The 20,318-nt window shown below is 35.4% G+C and overlaps 1 protein-coding gene across 5 annotated transcripts in view; it reads right to left on the reverse strand.

Annotated features, from left to right (window-relative positions):
* Nucleotides 1–6,130: 6,130 nt before the first annotated feature.
* The window catches only part of IMMP2L (inner mitochondrial membrane peptidase subunit 2), a 407,353-nt gene continuing 393,165 nt past the window's right edge, over nucleotides 6,131–20,318 (reverse strand). For 4 of the 5 annotated variants that reach the window (XM_041471575.1, XM_041471573.1, XM_041471574.1 and 1 more), the window contains exon 6: nucleotides 6,131–6,628. In XM_041471575.1, coding sequence (XP_041327509.1) covers nucleotides 6,509–6,628 — 120 coding nt within the window. In that variant the 3' untranslated portion in view covers nucleotides 6,131–6,508. The remainder of the gene's footprint in view (nucleotides 6,629–20,318) is intronic. The other variant, XM_041471577.1, reaches the window with a different exon arrangement.

The raw sequence follows: 20,318 nt of genomic DNA on the forward strand, positions 1-20,318 counted from the left end.
TTTTGACACCTGGTTATTGAAGACTCAATGTAAGATTTGGAATTGTGCCTGTCAGTCACCCAAATAAGCTTAACCAACTGTAGAGAGAGAACAAAAATCCCTATTTTTGTTGAACTTGCTAGGTTCCACTGTGTTTAGCCCATATTATAAAAAGACTTTACTTGCTTATATAATTTATTTTTAAATTTAGTTGCTCCCGTTGTCATATGGTTACAATGCCAAGAAAAATAATTGTTCCCAGTTTAACATAGGGGATAGCACACGTAAACAGAAGTTAAAGAAAAAACTTTCAGACTTTACTCAGTTGTTTTCTGTTTACAAACAGGCTTTTCAGCTGTTGCTGAGAGCACTAAACATTTATATAGATAGTGGAACATTCAGTTACATTAGAAAGGATATAAGATAAAAAAGAAATTTAAACTTTCATGCCCCAGGGCATAACACTAACTGCCTGGGGCTGAAACGTAATTTCCCTTTTGGCAGGTTATTTCAAACTCTTCATTATAGGAAGTATAACTTACTAACCTCTGTCAGGAACAGGTTACTGGACAAATGGACTACTTATCTAAACCCTTAAGATATTTCATGTCAGATTTAGAAACCATCCATTCATAATGAGGGAAGAAAGGAGAATAAAGGAAATGCATTTCTTTAATTACAGGCTCATCAAAAGCAGGTTAGAAAGTTAAGTACTATAGCCTGAACTTAGATCCTGAGGCAATCAAGTCCTACAGAAAACAGGTCCATTTTTGTGATTAATACTTGTAATCAAATGGATGAAATTGTGGGGATTGCTAAAAAAAATTTGCTGTTCTATGTTTCATTTATTAATTGAAATGTGTGTAAGGAAAAAATATGAGTATGGTATGTTTAGCTCCCAAAGGATGTAAAATTCAATTTTGACATTTAATAGGAGGATATGAGAAAAGGTTAGATGTTAAATAAAATGCTGAGACATTTGTGAGTGGGATGGAAGAGGAAGATAGTTCATAATATGGTGGGTTAATATAGTTCCAATAAGTTATCACAAATTAAATATTTTTTTTAAATTAAACCTTTCCTCACTGTATGTTTGGGGTAACCTGCTATTCAGATACAGCTGCTGCATTTTTAAAATAGTCTACACCTTTGGGGTGTTAACTATTAAATCTTCAAAGGTGAACCCCTCATCCAATAAGACAATTAATGAAATTAAATCAAGAAAATATGTGGATGATGACATAGTTTAAGCATTGGCAATTTTTTCTGTGTAATGTTCTGCTTAAAATCTCTTGAGGTGCAGTTGCATAAATCAGCTTCTGGTTTATCTTTTATTTCACAAACTAAAAACCAAACAAATAACCCCACAGGATTCAGGGTCATAAGGTGTACTGCTAGAACTTCCACAATAGGAAACACAACATTTTTTTCAGTTAAAAACCACTGGAAGACACTAGCTGAAATTAAATTTGTAGTTGTGGTACCAGACTTAAAAGTCTGAGCATTTAATTCACACAAAGGAGTTACTGAAAAGGAGCACAGATGTAGTGATGAGAATTTCAGCTCTGCTAGCTCTGGGATTCCCACTCTATCCCTTAAGCCACTGCCACAGGGTTTTTTACACCCTTTGTCCTCTAGTTTCTTTCAGTAACTTCAATTTATTTTTGCACAAAAGCGTAGCTTCTATAGGATGGTGAGAAAGGGCTGCTGCGTGCTATTTACACAAATCCACAAAGTGGTTTGGGGTGAAACTGGGTATTTTTGGAAGGATATATCCTAAGATATTTGCCACTATTATGGCCACATTACATATTCTATGAGCCTATAATGCTGCAGGAAACTTTAGCTCTAAAGACTCATCTTTTCCTCTCACCATGCAATTGTGGAAGGCTAAGCTGTCTACTCAGAATTTTGGTTTTCACTGATCTTGTAAATTCATCTTGTATTTTATATCACAAATTGTACATTTTTTCATTAACTGTGCTAGCTAATGACAGTAAATGACAGACAATAAATAGGTAGGCTGTGATCTAGGAAATTCTGAGATTTTTTTCTAAATCTATCCTATGTATCTTATGGTCTTGGATAAGATGCTAAATAGACCATGGTAAAAATAGACCATGTTGGCATGGAAAGGAAGAAAGTAATAATTCTCTTGATCATAATAGTAGTGATATGAAAATATCCCAAAGTGAGAGAATTATTCCACATTATAGTAAAATACCAAAGGATAACTGAATTCCCACAAGAGTATGCAGGTTCATCAGCTGCTAGGCACCTGAGCAATACAACTACAGAAAGATACTTCTGACAGCTGGCTTACTTGTAATATGCTGGAATTGTTCAGAGCTCTGTCTTATTTGCATGGTAAACAAATTTAAAGGAATGAAAAAGATATGTGAAAATGAAATTCTGCATAGAAAGAGCTCATAAACCCTTGAGTATGCTGTGGTACTTTAAGTTCATATGTCTTAGTTGTTCTTGTAAAGTCTGGTGTTTTATTTCATGAGTGTTAATACTTGAGGAACCAGGCAGTGTAAACTGTTTACTAAAGCACAATCTATTTTCTTGGCTTTACCTTTTTCTTCTTGGATAGTTCTGCACTAAATTATCCATTTTGCAATTGCTTCAGAACTGAACAGCTACTGCTCTGTGCATGCAATGACAGATTGCCAGTATTCATGTTGCATCATCTAGGTATGTTATCCTAAAGCATGAATAGATGCAGGAAGTGAAACTCAGCACATCTTCTATGCTATGATGTTCCCTTGTCATGGGAAATCCTGACAACCTAATTGAAGATCCTTAGATTCATTAGATGATAATTCTTTTCTTACACCAGCTTTCCACTTTCTCAGTTGGTGTTTTGGCTTTCTGTATGAGGCTGTGCTGCTGAGATACACAGCTTTGCTCTGTCATTTTTTCAGGGGTAGTTGTGCATGGTACATTGCTAAGAGTATGCATTGGTACTCTAAGAGTACCAATTCCTGATCTTTTTGCAATGTTGCTCCTTGCTCTACAAGTGCAGTCTGGCAATCTATTCTCCCTGTCTTGGGCCATAGGAAGGTATTTATGGGATGCTAAAACATTTTTTAAAAAATCAAGCTTTAAAATATCCTGTCATCCTTTTATAGGACATCCTTAGTGTCCTTCTCCTTACTTGTGCTCGTTCTTATTTAACTCCCATCAAATCATACCTTATTGCATTACAGATATAAGCAAGCACCAAAAACCAGAAGGCCTGTGAAGAGGCCTTAGAAAGCTAATCACGATGGCCATGAGAATTTTGTTACTTATTTCATTACTTCCAGAACAGGCTTCTCATTATGTGTTTCACATTTGAAGCTTGAAACCCAAATGTATCAATTAAATAACAACACCTTTAAATATGTGCTCATGTGTACCAATCGTGGTCGTTTCTGCTTTGAAAGGAAAGGTTTGCCCTTCATGCTCTGGGTACTGAATTATCTGTTATGATTTCATGGAGCTATTTCTATTCACCAGCCTACATGATAATGTAAAATGTCATGCACATTAATATGATGAAGAAAATAACTTCTTTTACAGGAAACTGGTTCCTTAGATGCCTATTAGAGGAAAATGGTACATAAGAGTACTCTAATACTGTTAGGCTAAAGAATCTAATGTAAAGAATCATAGTTATCAGTCTAAAGGAATTAGATATTGATGCAACTGCCTGCCCAGCATCAAAGGCACCACCAAGTTTACCAAGCACAGAAGACCTAATCAGAGAATGTATAAAATAGCTGATATGGATCTCAGGTCTAGTTCATCCATCCTTCTGTCTCCAACAGGCCTGATAAAAAAAAAATTAAAGTCTTGAAATAAAAAATAATCTATTCAAGTGTTTCATTATTTTTTATAATTAAAATATTTTTTATGTCTAATCTAACAGTCCAGATGTTGCATTATAAGTTTATTAGTTCTGCTCCCACACATGATGAACTTGGAAAACCAATGACTGTCTTGCATTTCACAACAATCTCATCATTTTGAAGACTGTCTCAGACAGACTAAATTATAAACCCAAGTCCTTCTAACATTTCTCATAGGTAATTTTTTTTTTGGTTTTTTTTCTCTATTTTTTTGTATTTGGCACCTCAAATTATAGCCTACAAGAATGTAGAAGAAATATTGTTTGCTGTGTTCACAGCCTGTACTGCTCTTTACGAAGTGTGTATTTTTCTTGTTCAGCATATGTTTTCATGTTGCCTCATGCTCAACTACAATCCACTGTAATACCCAAATTTTCTTTTAATATAATCCAGCATGTATATGGGTAATTATTGCACCAGACTCTCTGCTCAGCATTATCAAATTCAGATCACTGTGCTCTAATATCATTCTCCAAAGTTACATCAGTCTTTGCAACCATCTCCAGACTTAATAGGCATATTCTCTATTCCATCATTTCATCATGTATATCCTACATACATCTCCATATAAATGCATGGATATTTATAAATATATGTATGCAAATATAGATGAATATTTATTCCTTGAGGCATGTCACAGTTCAATACTTTGGACATTGAAACTTTCATAGCCTGTACAAGTGGTCTTCACACAGACAAAGGAGCCCAAAAGAACAATTGAAGCTATGGGAACCCAAATAACACCATGATTTAACTCCTTTGTGTCTGTTTCAGGAGTCATCAAACTGTGAGAGTCCCACCTTACAGCTATGAAGGAGCACTGAGTGGAACCCACCCCGCTGGGTACAACTAACACCAGGAAACAGAGGGAGGCTGGCTGGGTTGCCTGGCACACTTGCCCATGGGTACAGGTTTTGCTGCAGAGTGCAGGGCAGACCATTTCAGTACTGCACAAGACTTTTGAGGTGTTTAGGGGATCAAAGTCAGTGAAATGGGGATGGTTTGGGGAAGATCAAGTGCGGAAAAATATAGTCAGAAGAATACAATTTTTAACCCAGTGAAGAGAGCACTTGTCCAAGCTGTGGGCTGCCAGCTTGCCCATGAGAATGCTGTGGGAGACAGCGTCAAAGATTTTACTGAAGTCCATGTAAATATCCACAATTTTTCTGCCATCTGCTAGGAAGATCACCTGGTCATAAAATGAGATCAGGTTGGTCAAACAGGACCCGCTGTTCCTAAACCCATTCTGGCTGAGCCTGACCCCCTGGTTGGCCCTGTGATCACATTCAAGGTAATCTGTTCCATAATGTTCCCCAGCATGAGGGAAGGCTCACAGGCATGTAGTTCCCTGGATTCTCCTTCTGTCCCTGAATAATTCTGAATTTACTGCAATAACACCCAAACAAACTGCATTAGTTTAACTAAGAGACTTCAAAGACCTGTAGAAAACCTTTTTGGAACAAAGAAAGATCCTGACACATAAAGTACTCAGAGTCTACAGAGATGGAGCATTTAAGAAGAAAGTTAGTTAGTAATAGATAATTTTCATAGTGATTGAAGCTATCATCTAACTCACAAGGCAGATGTGTGTGTTCAAAGAGCTGTAGACTTACATTAATCTTGCCTGAAGTTCTGATAATTGCATGTTTTTAGCTGAAAGTGTTTAAAGATCTTTTCTGTGGTTTGTTAAATTTTTTTTAGCACTAGCCTGTGTGAGGTAAAATTCAATAAATATGAACAAAGGCTGGCTCATATTGATTTGTCATTGAAAATGTGTAATTTTCCAAGTTGTTTTCACTTATAATGTGTGCAGCTTTACTGCCTATTCACAGAGTATATTTATTATATTAACGATATACTAGAATAATAATCACATATTTCTTATCTAATTACATAGTTTCCAAGAAATGTGGCAATCAGTACTAACAAAGATTTACTCTACTAGAAAAATTAATTAAACACTGCCTTCAGATAATGCAATATCATTTGCACAATTTGACTGAATATCTAATTCAGAGAGACATACAGGAAATACTAATATAAAACATATTATTTTTTATCCTGAAATAGAAAGTAATAAGTTTAATAATAGAAATAAGCTGCATTGAAGACTTTTCACCTACAGAAGTACTGATTCCTCATTACTAGTAGTTATAACACAATCCAAAGTATGTATGTTTTGGGTGTTTTTCTTTTTTTCATATGCAAAAACCATGAATAATTTCCATGCAGTTACAAAAAAACCAAGGTGAATGTAAAAGATCAAAATATTTTATTGAAGGTTTTAATAGTTTCTTGTCCAGAGAAGCACAGGTAGAGACATAAGCCAAGCATGTTACTGCTTCCAGAAAAAAAATGAACATTCAGTTCTTCTACAACCAATTATTTCAAACTGAATTAATATACAATGCCCTAATGTTGGAAATGTTTTAAACCCACCAAACAATAGAACAAACAAACACAAGAAACACAAAGAATTTCTGGTGGCATTGTGACATTTAGATGTCACATATATTTGTTGACGTGACACTGATGTCAGAGCGCATGGCAAAGCTCTTACAAGTGATGGTATAACCACTGAAACTCTTTCTGGTTGAACTTCATGTCAGTGTTTTCCTGCCTAAGCGTTCAGATCACTCCTGCTCTCTGTGGAGTGGTTTGCGCTCCGGAGGAAGCATCGGCTCTAACTTCTGCCAGCGTTGTGGAGGCCAGAGAATATGAGTGGCTCGGGCATGTAGAAGTCCAAGAGAAACCTGCAAGCAAAATATAAACCAGAGGTGTTATTAGGTAATGCAAATAAATCAGCATGTGAAAAATACAAAGCATGTGATGATTTGTTAGAGCAGTGGGAGAATACAAAGCAGAATAATGAGTAGTCTCTCGTGCATGTTATGAGGGGAGAAGAAAATGTCGTTAGTAACAATTTCTTTTTCTTTTTTTGATAAAACATTTTTTGTAACTCAAAACAGCTTGCTGAAATGCACTGTCTGTAGCACAGAACTAGGAAATTTTTTTCATTTTCAAGAAAAAAAGCTGCTCAAAATAGGTGAGGTATTCTGTAAGCCACATAAAGCTTTTTGGTTATTAATTATTCTTCGTCCAGAGAACAAATTTTAAGTATCTATTTTGAAGAAGTTCAACAGAATCTGTGCCTTGCATTTGAGCCCTGTGTACTAACCACACCAGGATAGTGGCTTTTCTAAACATGCTGTGCTTACCATATATCACTCTCCTCCAAAAATCCATTTTGTCTTCAACCAAAAATGAAAATTACTGTGAATTGTAAAGATTTCCCTGAGGATGAAAATGTATTTCTCTACAGGTCAAAAACCTTTGAAGTGCTAGAACTACTTAAACCTGATTAATATGTTTTGCAAACATGTTTTACCATCTTATTATGTATTACTGTTTACTTCAGCAATTTTCACTAATATTTTACTTCAATAAATCAGAATAAAATTCAATTCTGATATTGCTTATAAATGAATCAGAGATAACATAATATAGAAAACAGAATTGCTTAGAAAATCTTAAGTAAATTACAAACAAGACCCTTTTCATATGGTATGAAAATAGCTAGACTAAGAGTAGGAATAGAATAGTCGCAATTTCAGACTGAGATAAGAGAGTCCATACTTAACACTGAAATTAAGTCATTTTGTATGGAGTTAATCTCAGCTAATTTGAAAAGCCTGCAGCATAAACGTCTGCATCTCAAATTATTTGTTTAGACTTGTAGAGAAAATAGCATGTAATAAGCATCCAGCACCAAGAGAAGATATAAACAGGACAAAATCATGGTTAGAAATACTGGAATGTCTGTGTCTGTGAAAATATTGAATAATTCAGACTCCTAAACAGATAACAGTGTTATAATGGTTACAATGGCAATAGAATTAGCAATGTCATGGATTAAAAAATGCATAGGCTTTATTTGACTCTTATGCCACTATTTCTCATAAGAACAAGGAAGCATCTATGATATTATCCTAAAGAATTTTTTAAACCAATAAAAATGAAATGCTTTTCTGTATGCACAGCATTACATCATACTTGCATACATTATACAGGATACAGGAGTGACCAGTCTCTATACTCCATATTAGGAACCACCAAAGGAAAAAAATGCATACTTGCTTCATTCTTATATTTCAATAATCTGGTATTGGCTGTTGTAAGAGCCAGGAATTAAATGGATTTCTGGTTTGAACTTGTACTTTGCTGCTTAAATTTCTATGTAAACTCAGTTCCATTCCATTTCTCATTAAAAAAAAAAAAAAAAAAAAAAAAAAAAAAAAAAGTGATTTTAGTAAGCAGGTAATTCAGCATTTCATGCAAACAGACACCAAATAGGCCCCTAGGAATATCTTCAGCTAATTTCCTTGATTTAATTTCATAGGATTAATATATATTCACCAGTCTCTCTCTACTACATAATCAAATCTGTGAAGCTGAAGTGGTATATATCTAATTCCATATTCTGTAGCTTGATGAAGCAGGTGCTGAAATACTTGAATATAATTTGGTTACTTAATAACCCACAATATCTAAAAGAATCTGAAGTGGATCACTGAATTGAAGTCTAGCATTATGTTTCACTTGCTTGATCCCTTGCAGGGACTACTTTTATCCCAGATCTGTAGCAGTTATTTTTCCTACATTTAAGCAAAGGACAGGCTGCTAAGTGACAACTCTTTTTCAATAGCATTCAGCAACATTTTTTAATGTCTTGACACACTTTTGTGCAGTTTGGTTGATATTTATGGAATTCACAACATCCTTTATCTTAATTAGCCCATAAAGTGGGCTGCAAATGTAATATTACCATGTTGGGTTTTTTTCCCTGAGCATACAGCATGATAGCACACACATTACAGGCTGGTGCCAAAATATAAAACCACAGCAAATCCCACAGCTGCATATAAAATGTGACAGCATTAGTACAGAGAAAAAAAATGTTAGAATACTCTTTCCAAACACAAATAACATCTCATTTTCAAAGCTCTGTGTTTTTCTCAGTATATTGCTTGTTACTGATGTCAGCAGGAGGGCTGCAAACAGACTGAGAATACAACAAATGAATCAAAACATGTTTTAAACTGAGGCTGGGAATAATTTTACCCAGAGGAATATTTCTACTGACCATCATCTGCCTTGAAACTAATAAAGAAATCTCCTTCCTATAAACATGATTTACAACATGACTAGACTTAAAAAGGAAAAACAGATACTGTTGGGTGATGGAAGCCTTTGCTAAACAACAAATTACACTGATGCTATAGGACTTCTTTTATAATAATGTAAAGGTTCACTTTAAAAGCACCTTGATGTTTGACTTCTGCAAACAACCATAATAACTTTTTTCCATTGCCTATTATTATTCTGTACTTACTACAGCAGCCATGAATTTCACTGAGGAAGAACAGAATTGTTCGCAGAGAATAACCTGCCCTTGCTAATGGATTTACCCTCATCAAGGTTAGATATGAATGAACTCAGAAGAGTGAACTAAAAGGCTACAATTTCTGTTGTAACAGTGAAATAGTGAGATAATCTATTAATTAATCACTTCACTTATAGACATTATTTTCTCCCTTTACATAAGAAAATAAGTTTGTTCCCTTGAAATACTGGCTTAACTATAAAAAAAAATCAGTACTCTAAAGATATAAATTCTTTGAGGAATGTGTTTCCTTTCCACCACAAAGATACCAGCAATTAAATAGTTGGGGGTTATTTCTACATTATGACCTATTTGTTGTTCTTGTGTGGCAACAACAGCCACTATATTGAATTGAATCCATATTATTGTGCTTAAGCTGAGCTGTTTAAACTTTTTTTAAATCTTTGAATATTAAGTTGAACAACTAAGAGGTCACTTCATTAACACAGCAATTTTATCTGCAAAGTAAGTTTTGAATTAATAATACTGTTTTGACATTCTTACTGTGCTAAAAGCATATTTCCTCAGTGTGTGTTTGTTGTTAGTATGTTAGTTGTACGGAAACTGATTAGTTTTGGCACTGAATAAGGAAAAGATAAGCCTAAGACTGATAGTGCTATCTGCAGTGGTACTTAGAACAATCTTGCTCATTTTGTCCTAATAGGCTTGGATAAACCACCTTTATTAGTATGAAGTCTTACAATTATATCACATCCTCTGGTTCTAAAATACATCATGAAAATGAGAAAAGTAGTATTCAGACTGTACAAGACCGTATGCAATGTAGCATACAGTGGAGGACATCAAAATGTCTATGGAAATGACAGGTACTCAGTTTGGATTTCAAGAAAAAGAAAAGTCCAAATAACAGTGTGATGGTGTGCTGGTGTTGGCAGGGGTAGAGTTAATTCTCTTCACCTTGGGTGGTACTAGGCTGTGTTTTGGACTTGTGCTGAACACAGGATTAATAAAAATAGAGATGTTCTTGTTACTGCTGAGCAGGGTTTACACAGATTCAAGGCCTTATCTGCCTTTTACTGAGACTGCTACTGGCAAGGAGACTGGGGATGCCTGAGATGTTGGAAGAAGACACAGCCAGGACAGGTCACCCCTACTGACCAAAGGTATATTCCAGACCATATGACATCATGCTCAGTATGTAAAGTTGAGAAAAGTAGGAAGAAGGGAAGGTTTGGAATTATGGTGTTTGAGTTTCCAAGTCACCATTACACGTGATGGGGCCCTGCTCTCCCTGAGATTGTAAAGGGAAGCAGTGAATTAATTCCTTGTTTGGCTTTGCTTGTGTGCATGGCTTTTGCTTCTACTATTAAACTGTCTTTATCTCAATCCACAACTTTTCTGGCTTTTACCTTTCCAAGTCTCTCCCAGATTCTGCTGGTGGGGGAGTGGATGAGCAGTTGTGTAGAGCTGGGTTGCTGGCTGGTGTGAAACTACCACACCCTAACAAGGGTATTCTCAGCTTTCCCAGAGAATGTAGTCTACCCAAACAGCTAAATTCAGGTCCTCTCATGAGTTCACTTTGGTTTAGGAACATTCCCCACAGATTTTCCCTTGCTTCTTTTTTTCCTTAAGCCTTCTTGATTTTGTTGTAACTTAAACAGCCAAGATTTCAAATGCTGTAACAACTCTGAAGCAATGAAGAGCAACACCACTAAACATATCCTGAGAAACAGCAATGCAGAATCAAAAAATCCAAACCTATCGAAGCAAGGGCAACTCCGATGTTGGTGAGGGAGAATGATGCATCTGACTCTACCTTATCAGAAGGCTAATTATTTACTTTATTATACTATATTATATACATTGCATCTAAACTGAATCTGCCATGCACTCACTCTGCACACAACTGCACGGAGCTGCCCTCATCTCCAATTCTCTCGTGACTGTCTTGTGACGGTCCAACACACACACACTTTCTTGGCCCTGACAGGCTAAGGGAACAAAACATCTTCACTTTGGATAAACAATCTCCATACTGCATTCTACTTTGGCACAATACAGGCACAGCAAGTAAAATAAGAATTGTCTTTTCCCTTTCTCTGAGGTTCAGAGAATATGAAACCCAGAAATATTCCTGGGAAGAATTGTGCCTTGCTTTTCTCTATGAAGAGAATGTGGCAACACAAATCTTTAAAACTTTAGAAAAAGTTAGACTTCCTAACTTGTCAGTTTTCTATTTGGAAGCAATAACCATAGAATCATAGAACTGAAGACCACTTAGACTGACAAAGACCTCTAAGATCATTGACTCCAACCATTAAGTCACTGTTCACCACAAAACCATACCCCCACATGTCACATTCACATGCGTTTTGAATAACTCCAGACATGTCATAAGACAAAGAGACAAAACAAAAATGCAGGGATGTTACTACAGCTGTATCATTGCCCTGCAATTCAGAATACACTGCCAGTAACAAGCTGTAGACCTTGTATTGGCTCTGCAAGGCCTCAAGATTAATTTCTCAGGATTTGTCTGAACTTACCTCTGCTGCCTGGAGTTTTGATTCAGCTTGTTTAGCTGCAACAAATTTTCTAAATATCTGGTGACTATTGACTAATTTGTTATAGTTTTCCTTATACCACTTTTATTTGCATAATTTTGTGATATAATCAGAGTTTTTACATATGCACTAAAAAGTAAATATTCTATATAGGATGAAATATTTGTGATTTGCAAATAATAATGAGGTATACAGGACCGTAGGCCTAGGATAATAAAAACAGACTGAAAAAAACCTAGGGATGGTCATTAAAACAAACAACTGACTCTTGGAAAGGTTTTAAGGTGCGCAAAAAGAAAACACAGTGAATAACAAGGAATATACTAGCACAAAATAAAATATATAATAAATAGAGACAAAAAGTGAAAATCAATAAAATATAAGGGAAAAAAATTAGAAAAAGTGCTAAATTAGTGGAAATTGAGAAAGAAAAAATCATTGACATCACAATTCTCCTGGTGAAGAATTCAGGGTGGCAGCAACTCATGAAAGCACCCTTTTCGTGTCTTTTTGAGGAGGATGAATATTGCCAACCTTGGGACCCAAAGGGGTAGCATAACAACTGAGATAAAGATAGACACTTGAAAGTGGTTGTGTGAGATTTTTAAACTGTTTTGATGAGACTTGTGTATTAATTTGATAATTTGTAGTGTAAAGGGTACTATCGTTCTCTGAATTAACTCTATTAACAGTCAGTTAGATGCTGTAAAGTGTGATTTTATTACAGCTGTGACTTGGTGGCTTCTCCTATAATGGAATTTTCCTGGTTTTCTCACAACAAAGTTTTGACTGTGACATTGTTATTTTTAATTTTTTTTTCCTAAGGCTACATAAATTCTCATTAAGTGTTGCACAATCAAGAAACGCTATCTTTCTTTTCCTCACTTGCTATTTCTTTTCATGTTTTTCTGAAAACAAAATGGTGATTTTGATGAAATGTTTATAAACACATTTCACTATTTCTTTCATTTAAAAAAACCTCCAAAACAATCAAAATTAGAAAATTAATAGGACTGTTTCATTATTTCCTTATAATGTATTTTGACTTAGGGGGATTTTGACTGAAATTTTAATTATTTCAATAAAAACATGAAATATATACAAAGCACTTACGTCTTTGTAACAGGTGATGTAATAATCACATTACAAAGTGCAAAATTAGAAATCTTGGAATATCTAGATCAGTCACAGAAGACAATAAACAAAGGTAATATGAAGAAAATAATAAAGTACAGCACTTAACATTGAGTCAACACAAAAATCCTCTCTGAGGGTGTACTAGGAAAAGTACTTGGGTATGAATATACTTCTGAAGAAGAAAGACTATCTTGTTTCATCACATTTCAGCCTAGCAAACAGTCAACACTTCGGGTCTCATTAATAAATGTCTAAATTGTGCAAATCCCCTAAAATACCACTGAAAGAGAACAGTAATAGCTACCCAACAAATTAGAAATAGAACTAAACTACAAGTGCCATACTACCTATGTATTTGAGAAATTTGATCAACAGTGACAAAACTACAATTTAAAAGGCCAGTCTCTGGTTTGGTAGTCACTTTTGCTTTAGTCTTTTATATTCTAGCAATACTGCACACTCCTCTCAAATGTCATGGCCAATTATAAACATTCAAACACAAAACCTAACATTTTCTCAAATCAAATGAAGATAAAGCAATAGAAACAATCACAGTGTTTCAAATTGTGTTTTCTATTCTCTGATGTAATATAGCCTCATAATTTTTTTCCTTCACATGCAAGTTAGCTAAGACGTTTTATACATAGACTTTCCCATGGTACTATGGAACATCAGCTATATATAAAATTTTCTTCTCAAACTTTCTGTTTCATGACACAAACTCATTGGAGGTGGTCATGAGTAATTCTGGAGCAGCACAGGTCTATTCAGACTATGTTTTGCTGGCTGGATACTTGCCAGTTTGGAGAGAGGCTCTGAAATGTGCCAATACACATAAGATGAAAAATCCTCTAATATGGCAAAACCCTGAGTGATTTAGAGATGGCCCCATTTGAGCAGGCATAGAGTTTCAAGAAATTTTTCCAGATCTACTAGTTCATTGTCCCACTGCCCATATTCCATCACCCAACCAACTGTAGTTAGATGATATTGGTATCTTTAAAGACTGGAATGGCAAATTTGTATGGATTTTGAAAACTGTGGACCAGGGCCAGGCTAATGAAAAAGGTGAGAAAAAGTTCAAAAATATTTCAGCCCTCGTAATCCAAAAATCCTTAAGATAGAAACACCTGTGCATCTACACAGCTTTTCAGCTACAACCCTAACAAAAATATAAAGCCTGGAACAGCTATCTGTGTCAAAATAGATTGCATGACTTTAAGAAAGGTTGTGGCACTGGGTTTTGATATTAGATGGTAGCTGTAAAATGGTCTCACAGAGAATTGTCCCAGTAAATTAATCTCTCAAAAAAATCCATACTTTAATAGAAAGAAAACATGATTGCTATTACATTTCATCTTTTGTACATGGTTGAACCTTGAAACAAGTACTATCAAGTGCAGTAGTAGGAAAAGAGCACAATAAAAATAAAATCCTGTGGATTACAGTAAAATCCCAGAGAAACCACTTCGTCTAGTAGAAATATCTGTGATAATGAACAGTGACAGAAGAAACAAATATCCTTCACCTCCTTCTTTTATGAATCCAAGAATAACACAAATATTAGAATCAATAAATTATGTTGTAAATAAATCTATACCAGAATAGATGTTCTTTAACTTATATCATCTCACTGAAGTTTGAGGTAACAAGGTGCCAATTAGCTCATGAATACATAAAGTGATAGATTCTTTTCTAATACATAGCAAAGTGCCAGCATATTCATTGTTCTTTCTTCTTGTAACTGAAGAAATCAGACCTAATGGAGCCATACAGATCGAGTGACAAAGAAAAGAATGCAGACCATTAATTTTGTTACTAAGTGTTCCATTACACTTCCATTAATTTGATAGCTGAAACAGCAGCTCCAGATATAGATAAAACATCCCATATGTGTTCTCTTTCATAGAGCTAGTATATAATCAGTCTAGGTCTGTATTAGTTATCAAATTTAGAAATGTTCATTTACATAGAAAATATATTTTTAAAACCCAAAAAAATATAAATGGCAATTATTTTATTTAAAGAAAGTTTTAAACAGTGAAAATATACACTTAAAAATGATGCACATATCATATATATGCACAGAAAAAAACACAAAAAATCATGGAGAAGAGAGAGATGTATTTCAAATGCAATGGTTGATTCCCTTCCCAGAATTAATAAAATTCCCAGAATAAATAAAATTTTAGCATGGAATAGCTGTGTGACATTACTATAACAATTGTGACTGCTCCCATCCAACATGGTTTTGCAATTTAAGCTATTCAGAAAAGAAGAGGTGAGTACTGCATTGTAATGATAATTCAGGTTATTGATCGAATTGAAAAAAAATGTACTAAACATCAAAATAACTGTATTGCAGTCTCATTTTTCTATCATGTCTACATGCTTATATAAACCTAAAGTTACCAAAGAGGAAAAGGAAGGAAAAGGTCACTGAAAACAGAATATATTTCACATGTGAGATTTCTTTACAGTTAAATATGCAGAAAAAGACAAGCTAGCATTGAACCATAATTGAAATTCAAAGTAGTGCAGATTTAAAGGAATTCAGTATAAAGCAGTGCATCACTTATTCATCTCTTGAAGAATCAACTGTCAATGCCATTGTCTAAATTAAATAGAGTAACAGGCTTAGTACGAGAATTCCATGAACTGAACTCCATTTCAATGCCTTTTCTTGGAATTGTCATGGATATATTATTGAAAAGGCCACTATAGCTAAATAACTTCACTCCTTCACCGATTTTTCTGTGTTTTCTGTTCTCTCAACACATATTCTTTAATTAGAGGTTAGCATTTAACACAGCACTACTTTTCTTTTTTCTTCAGTAAGTATAGCGATCTTAGCAAATACTCTTTCTTGTTTATGATTAACAGAGCCATTATGATAAATAGGTCTACAAAAGGATTTATAAACCAATCTATTATTTATTTTAGATTTCTAGTAATAAAAATGGTAAAGGAATTTGCTTAGTGCACAGCCTTGCATGCTGCATATACATAAAAATAATTTAATAGTTAAAACCTTTTAATATTTCACTGGATGATACACGAAGTTCCTGACTAAATAGGATTGTCACTAAGTCATGTAACTCAACAGAAAAACAAAATGTACTAGCAGCTCTCATGAAAGAGACACACATAAAAAAGCCATAATACATTTGCAATTCAATATTTTAAGAATTGATAAATCAAGTGGCAGGAAGAAAAGAATTATTAAAACACATTTATTATCTTCACCTAGAAAGTATTAGCTAATTCCAAAATCTCCGCATATTAATTATTTAGTAATACATAAAAGACTTCAATGTGAATTCCTGTTCAGCCACGTATTGTATCGGTGCCACCAGTCAGAATAAAGTCAGGCTTAGTGATATTTTTCAGCTTACAACACTGATACATTACAACTTACAACTGCTGTACATGACAAATTGAGTGTATTTCCAGTTTGGTGCCATTGCATGTCATTAATTCAGTTTCAGCCTGAAGCTTTGGCAAACACAGTGGCACAGTGCAAGGCATTCAAGCACAGGAGTGACCAAGTGGCCCCAAGAGCTCACACACTACCCAGGGACTCAACGCCTCTCACTGTGCTGCTCCTCCACAGACACAACTCATCCCCACAGGCTGGCCTTCAAGCAGAGGACCATGCCCTCCACTGCTCTATGGGCTCTCCTCTGCAGTCCTTTGTGCTTCCAGCAGAACCAAATTCTGCATCCCAGTGCTGCTCTGGCCACGGAGATTTACCATGATGCTCCGTGCAATATGGGCGAGAGCCTGGGGCGCTCCTGCTCTGCTTCAGCTGCACACTCACAGATAAATCAGGCCCTAATGATGAGTGGCTAGTATTCAAAGCTGAGGAAACAAGCTAAGATGACAGGTGAAATTCCATCAAATTTCTGTGCAAATGCACAGCTGTGCCAGGGATCATATGCCTGCAAGCTGGGAGAGATGACATTTCAGACTCATTCAGGAGAAATAAAAAAAAGATAAGGAGTCCTACTGTAGGAGGAAGCATTAAGCTTTAATCTCAGATACACTCAAATGCTTCTTCAAGAAAGTGATGTGAAAACCCCCCACATGCTAGTTGCAGCTAATTTCTATTATTCATATATTTTCTAAAAGCTCAGAAAAGTACCTGATCTCATGGGTCAAAAATCAGGGTGATTTCTGAACTTAGAGAAGTACCAAAATTAAAGAATGTCACAGAGACCATTTCAACTCACTGATGTCTTTTCTGTCTGTAGGAGCAGCTCCAGCCTGAACAGACCCATTACTGTGATGGAACAGCATTGTGAGTATTTGGAAAAGTTCATAATTTTAAATTTTCCTTGGCAGACGTGTTACAGTAATTATCAAATGCTGAGGGAAGAAAGAAAAAAAAGAAAGGCCAGCAGTAGCCAGAAAAGTTAATTTAAGGGAATCGGTGAAAAATAACCTCTTAATTAAAACAAAATTGTATAAGACCTTATGATATTACAACTGTTACTGGGCAAATCAAGCCTTTTCTAAAACTAAATTGTTCAGAGATTTTACATGCAACAATAGCTTGCATGTACAGCAAACACATCTGTCAGCTGGCTCAGAGTTTCTGTGGTTTTTATTACATCTTTTAGATTTAGTCTGATACAAATTAATTTGTTGCAATACTCTTCATAAAATAATTTTTATTTTCTCTTACATTAAAAAGACTACTCTTCAATAGACTGTTCCACTTAACTAAATATTTCAAAATATCCTACTGCGAGACTTGCCTATATTTTCTTTCAAAATGGCGACAGAAACAGTTTGACTTACAGAAAACATGCTGTTGGTAATACGAGCTATGAAAAGCAATGGGGAGTAAATATTCAATGAGCAGTTAGGACATCAAAATGTCATTAAATAGCTGCATGATATGTTATTAAAATTATAAAAGACTTTTTAATAGACCTCTTTGTGTGAGGACAGCTAGAGCTCATCTAAATTGGTAAATTTTATCAAGAAAGTTCTGTATATGTAATCTCCCCAAGTTGATTTACTGGAAAAGAAAACACCACAGAAATACTTCAAATATATATAAATATTTTTTCTTCCTTAAAGCTATAATAATAGATATGAATTTAAGAATACTAAATACTTTCTCTCTTTTCTTTATCTGATTTATTCTGTATTTTTGCTAAAACTGTTGAGAAGAAGGTTAAATTTACTAAACCCAGTCTTTACTTGGAAAAAAAAAAGTCTCGAAAACATTATTATTTTTCTTATTCAATCTTGCTATTATTTAGCATTCTGTGTTTATACAATACTGTGACATTTGTCAAAATAGAAGGCTTCTTTGTATAATTTAAATCATATAGTTATCCTTTCACTTCATAACGGAATTTATGATTAAATAATTGACACTATATACTTATGAATATATTTTCTCCAGCCTACCTAACTAATCCTCTTCAACTTTTTTTTTTTTTTTCTTTAGTTCACTTCTGATTAGCTTAGGATAATGGCATGAGGTTTTGCTGAGAAAAAAAAGTTTCACAAAAATATAGCAGAAATATAAGATACACATCCTTATCAAGATATAACCGTTATCAAATACTGTTGCAGTTCTTTCTCACAGTCCTGAGCTTACAAGGACTGCACATCTTACATGTGACATGACTGTTTAGTCCTCCACAGAAAAGTCCCTCACTGAGGGAACAACAGTACAATGGAGAAGCCACTTTTACAGAGCAGTGACACGACAGATCAAGTCCCCAGGCCTGGCTTGTGCAGCCCCAGCAGACTCAACAAGAGGAGGAGCAGGGGACCAGCAGTCAGCTCCCTCTAGTTATGGGGACATCACAAAAACAAAGAAGAATGGGAGAAGCCCACATATGAGTTCCCTGATCATTATAATTGAGGTTCAGGTAATTGGGCTAAAAAGAGATACTGTACTGCCTTCTGCCATTCGAGATGCACCAGGAAACCTCTACTGGCCATGGAGCCTCCTCATTCAGAAGGGCAGAGGCTTCTTCAAATCCTGCGCTACACCTTCAAAAGGCACATAAAATTTGTGTAAGATTCACTAGGACATAGGAAAAACAGCTTTGTAGATAGCTACAGTTCTCCAACAGCTCTCTTCAAGACCTTTGGTATTCTTTGTGGCACACACTCACCAATTATTTTTTTCTGATTTACCCTTGATCTCTAACCTTCTTTGATGTGTCCTTGCAATACAAGAAAGGATACTAAACCAAATAACTTAGTCACAGGCTGCATCATTTCAAAATAAAAAAGCTACCTTATCTTTAGCCAAATACAGTAACCAGTTGTGGCTGGAGGCCAGGCGCCCACCAAAGCCACTCTATCACTCCCTTCCTTAGCAGGACAGAGGAAAGAAAATGTAACAAGAGGCTCATGGTTGAGAATAAGGACAAGGAGATACCACCCACCAGTTACCATCATGAGCGAAACAGACTTGAGGAAATTAATTTAATTTATTTCCAATCAAATCAGGGTAGGGAAATAAGAAATAAAACCAAAACTTAAAAGCACCTTTCCCCCACCCCTCCCTTCTTCCCTGGTTCAGCTTCACTCCCAAATTCTCTCTCTCCTCCCCCAGCAGCACACACAGGACTGGGAATGGGGCGACAGTCAGTTCATCACACATTGTCTCTGCTGCTCCTTCCTGCTCAAGGGGAGAGCTGCTCATACTCTTACTCCAGTGTGAAGTCCCTCCCATGGAAGACAATCCTCCATGAACTTCTCCAGTGTGAGACAGGTCCATTTTGGAGTGGCATTGGCCCTGTTGGACATAGGGGAAGCTTCTAGCACACACAGCTTCCCACAGAAGCCAGAGCCCTGTCCCCACCCCTCCATCGCAGCAAAACCTGGCCACACAAACCCAATAGAGAAGGTGTAATCCACAGCATTACTATCAAGATTTATATATACCTCAAGGAGAAACGAAAACTTTTCCTAAGCTCTACATAATAAGCAAGAAAGTAGTGAAGACTAATGAATTCAGTTCTCTGCATATGTGATAAAAATTCACTCATAGTAATAATCAAGCCATAGTTCAGCAAAGCATGTGCTGAACTTTAAATATTCAAATAGTACACTTGAGCACATTATTAAAATTAAGTAAAATAAAATAAAATGAATAAATTTCCAGGGACCTGATGATCTGGATTTATTAACTCTTTAAACGACTCCATTTTTCAGATTATATGTAGCCATGAAGCTATTTTAGCAAGATATAACCACACAGGACTGCCAGGTCATCAGTACAGGATTAGCACATTTAGGATTTCAAAGATATACATGTTAAAACTTAACACCTTTAAAACTAATTTTTTACATGGAGCTCTT

The sequence above is a fragment of the Pyrgilauda ruficollis genome, unplaced genomic scaffold (assembly GCF_017590135.1).
Source record: "Pyrgilauda ruficollis isolate IOZ18807 unplaced genomic scaffold, ASM1759013v1 scaffold27, whole genome shotgun sequence".
Classification (NCBI taxonomy): domain Eukaryota; kingdom Metazoa; phylum Chordata; class Aves; order Passeriformes; family Passeridae; genus Pyrgilauda; species Pyrgilauda ruficollis.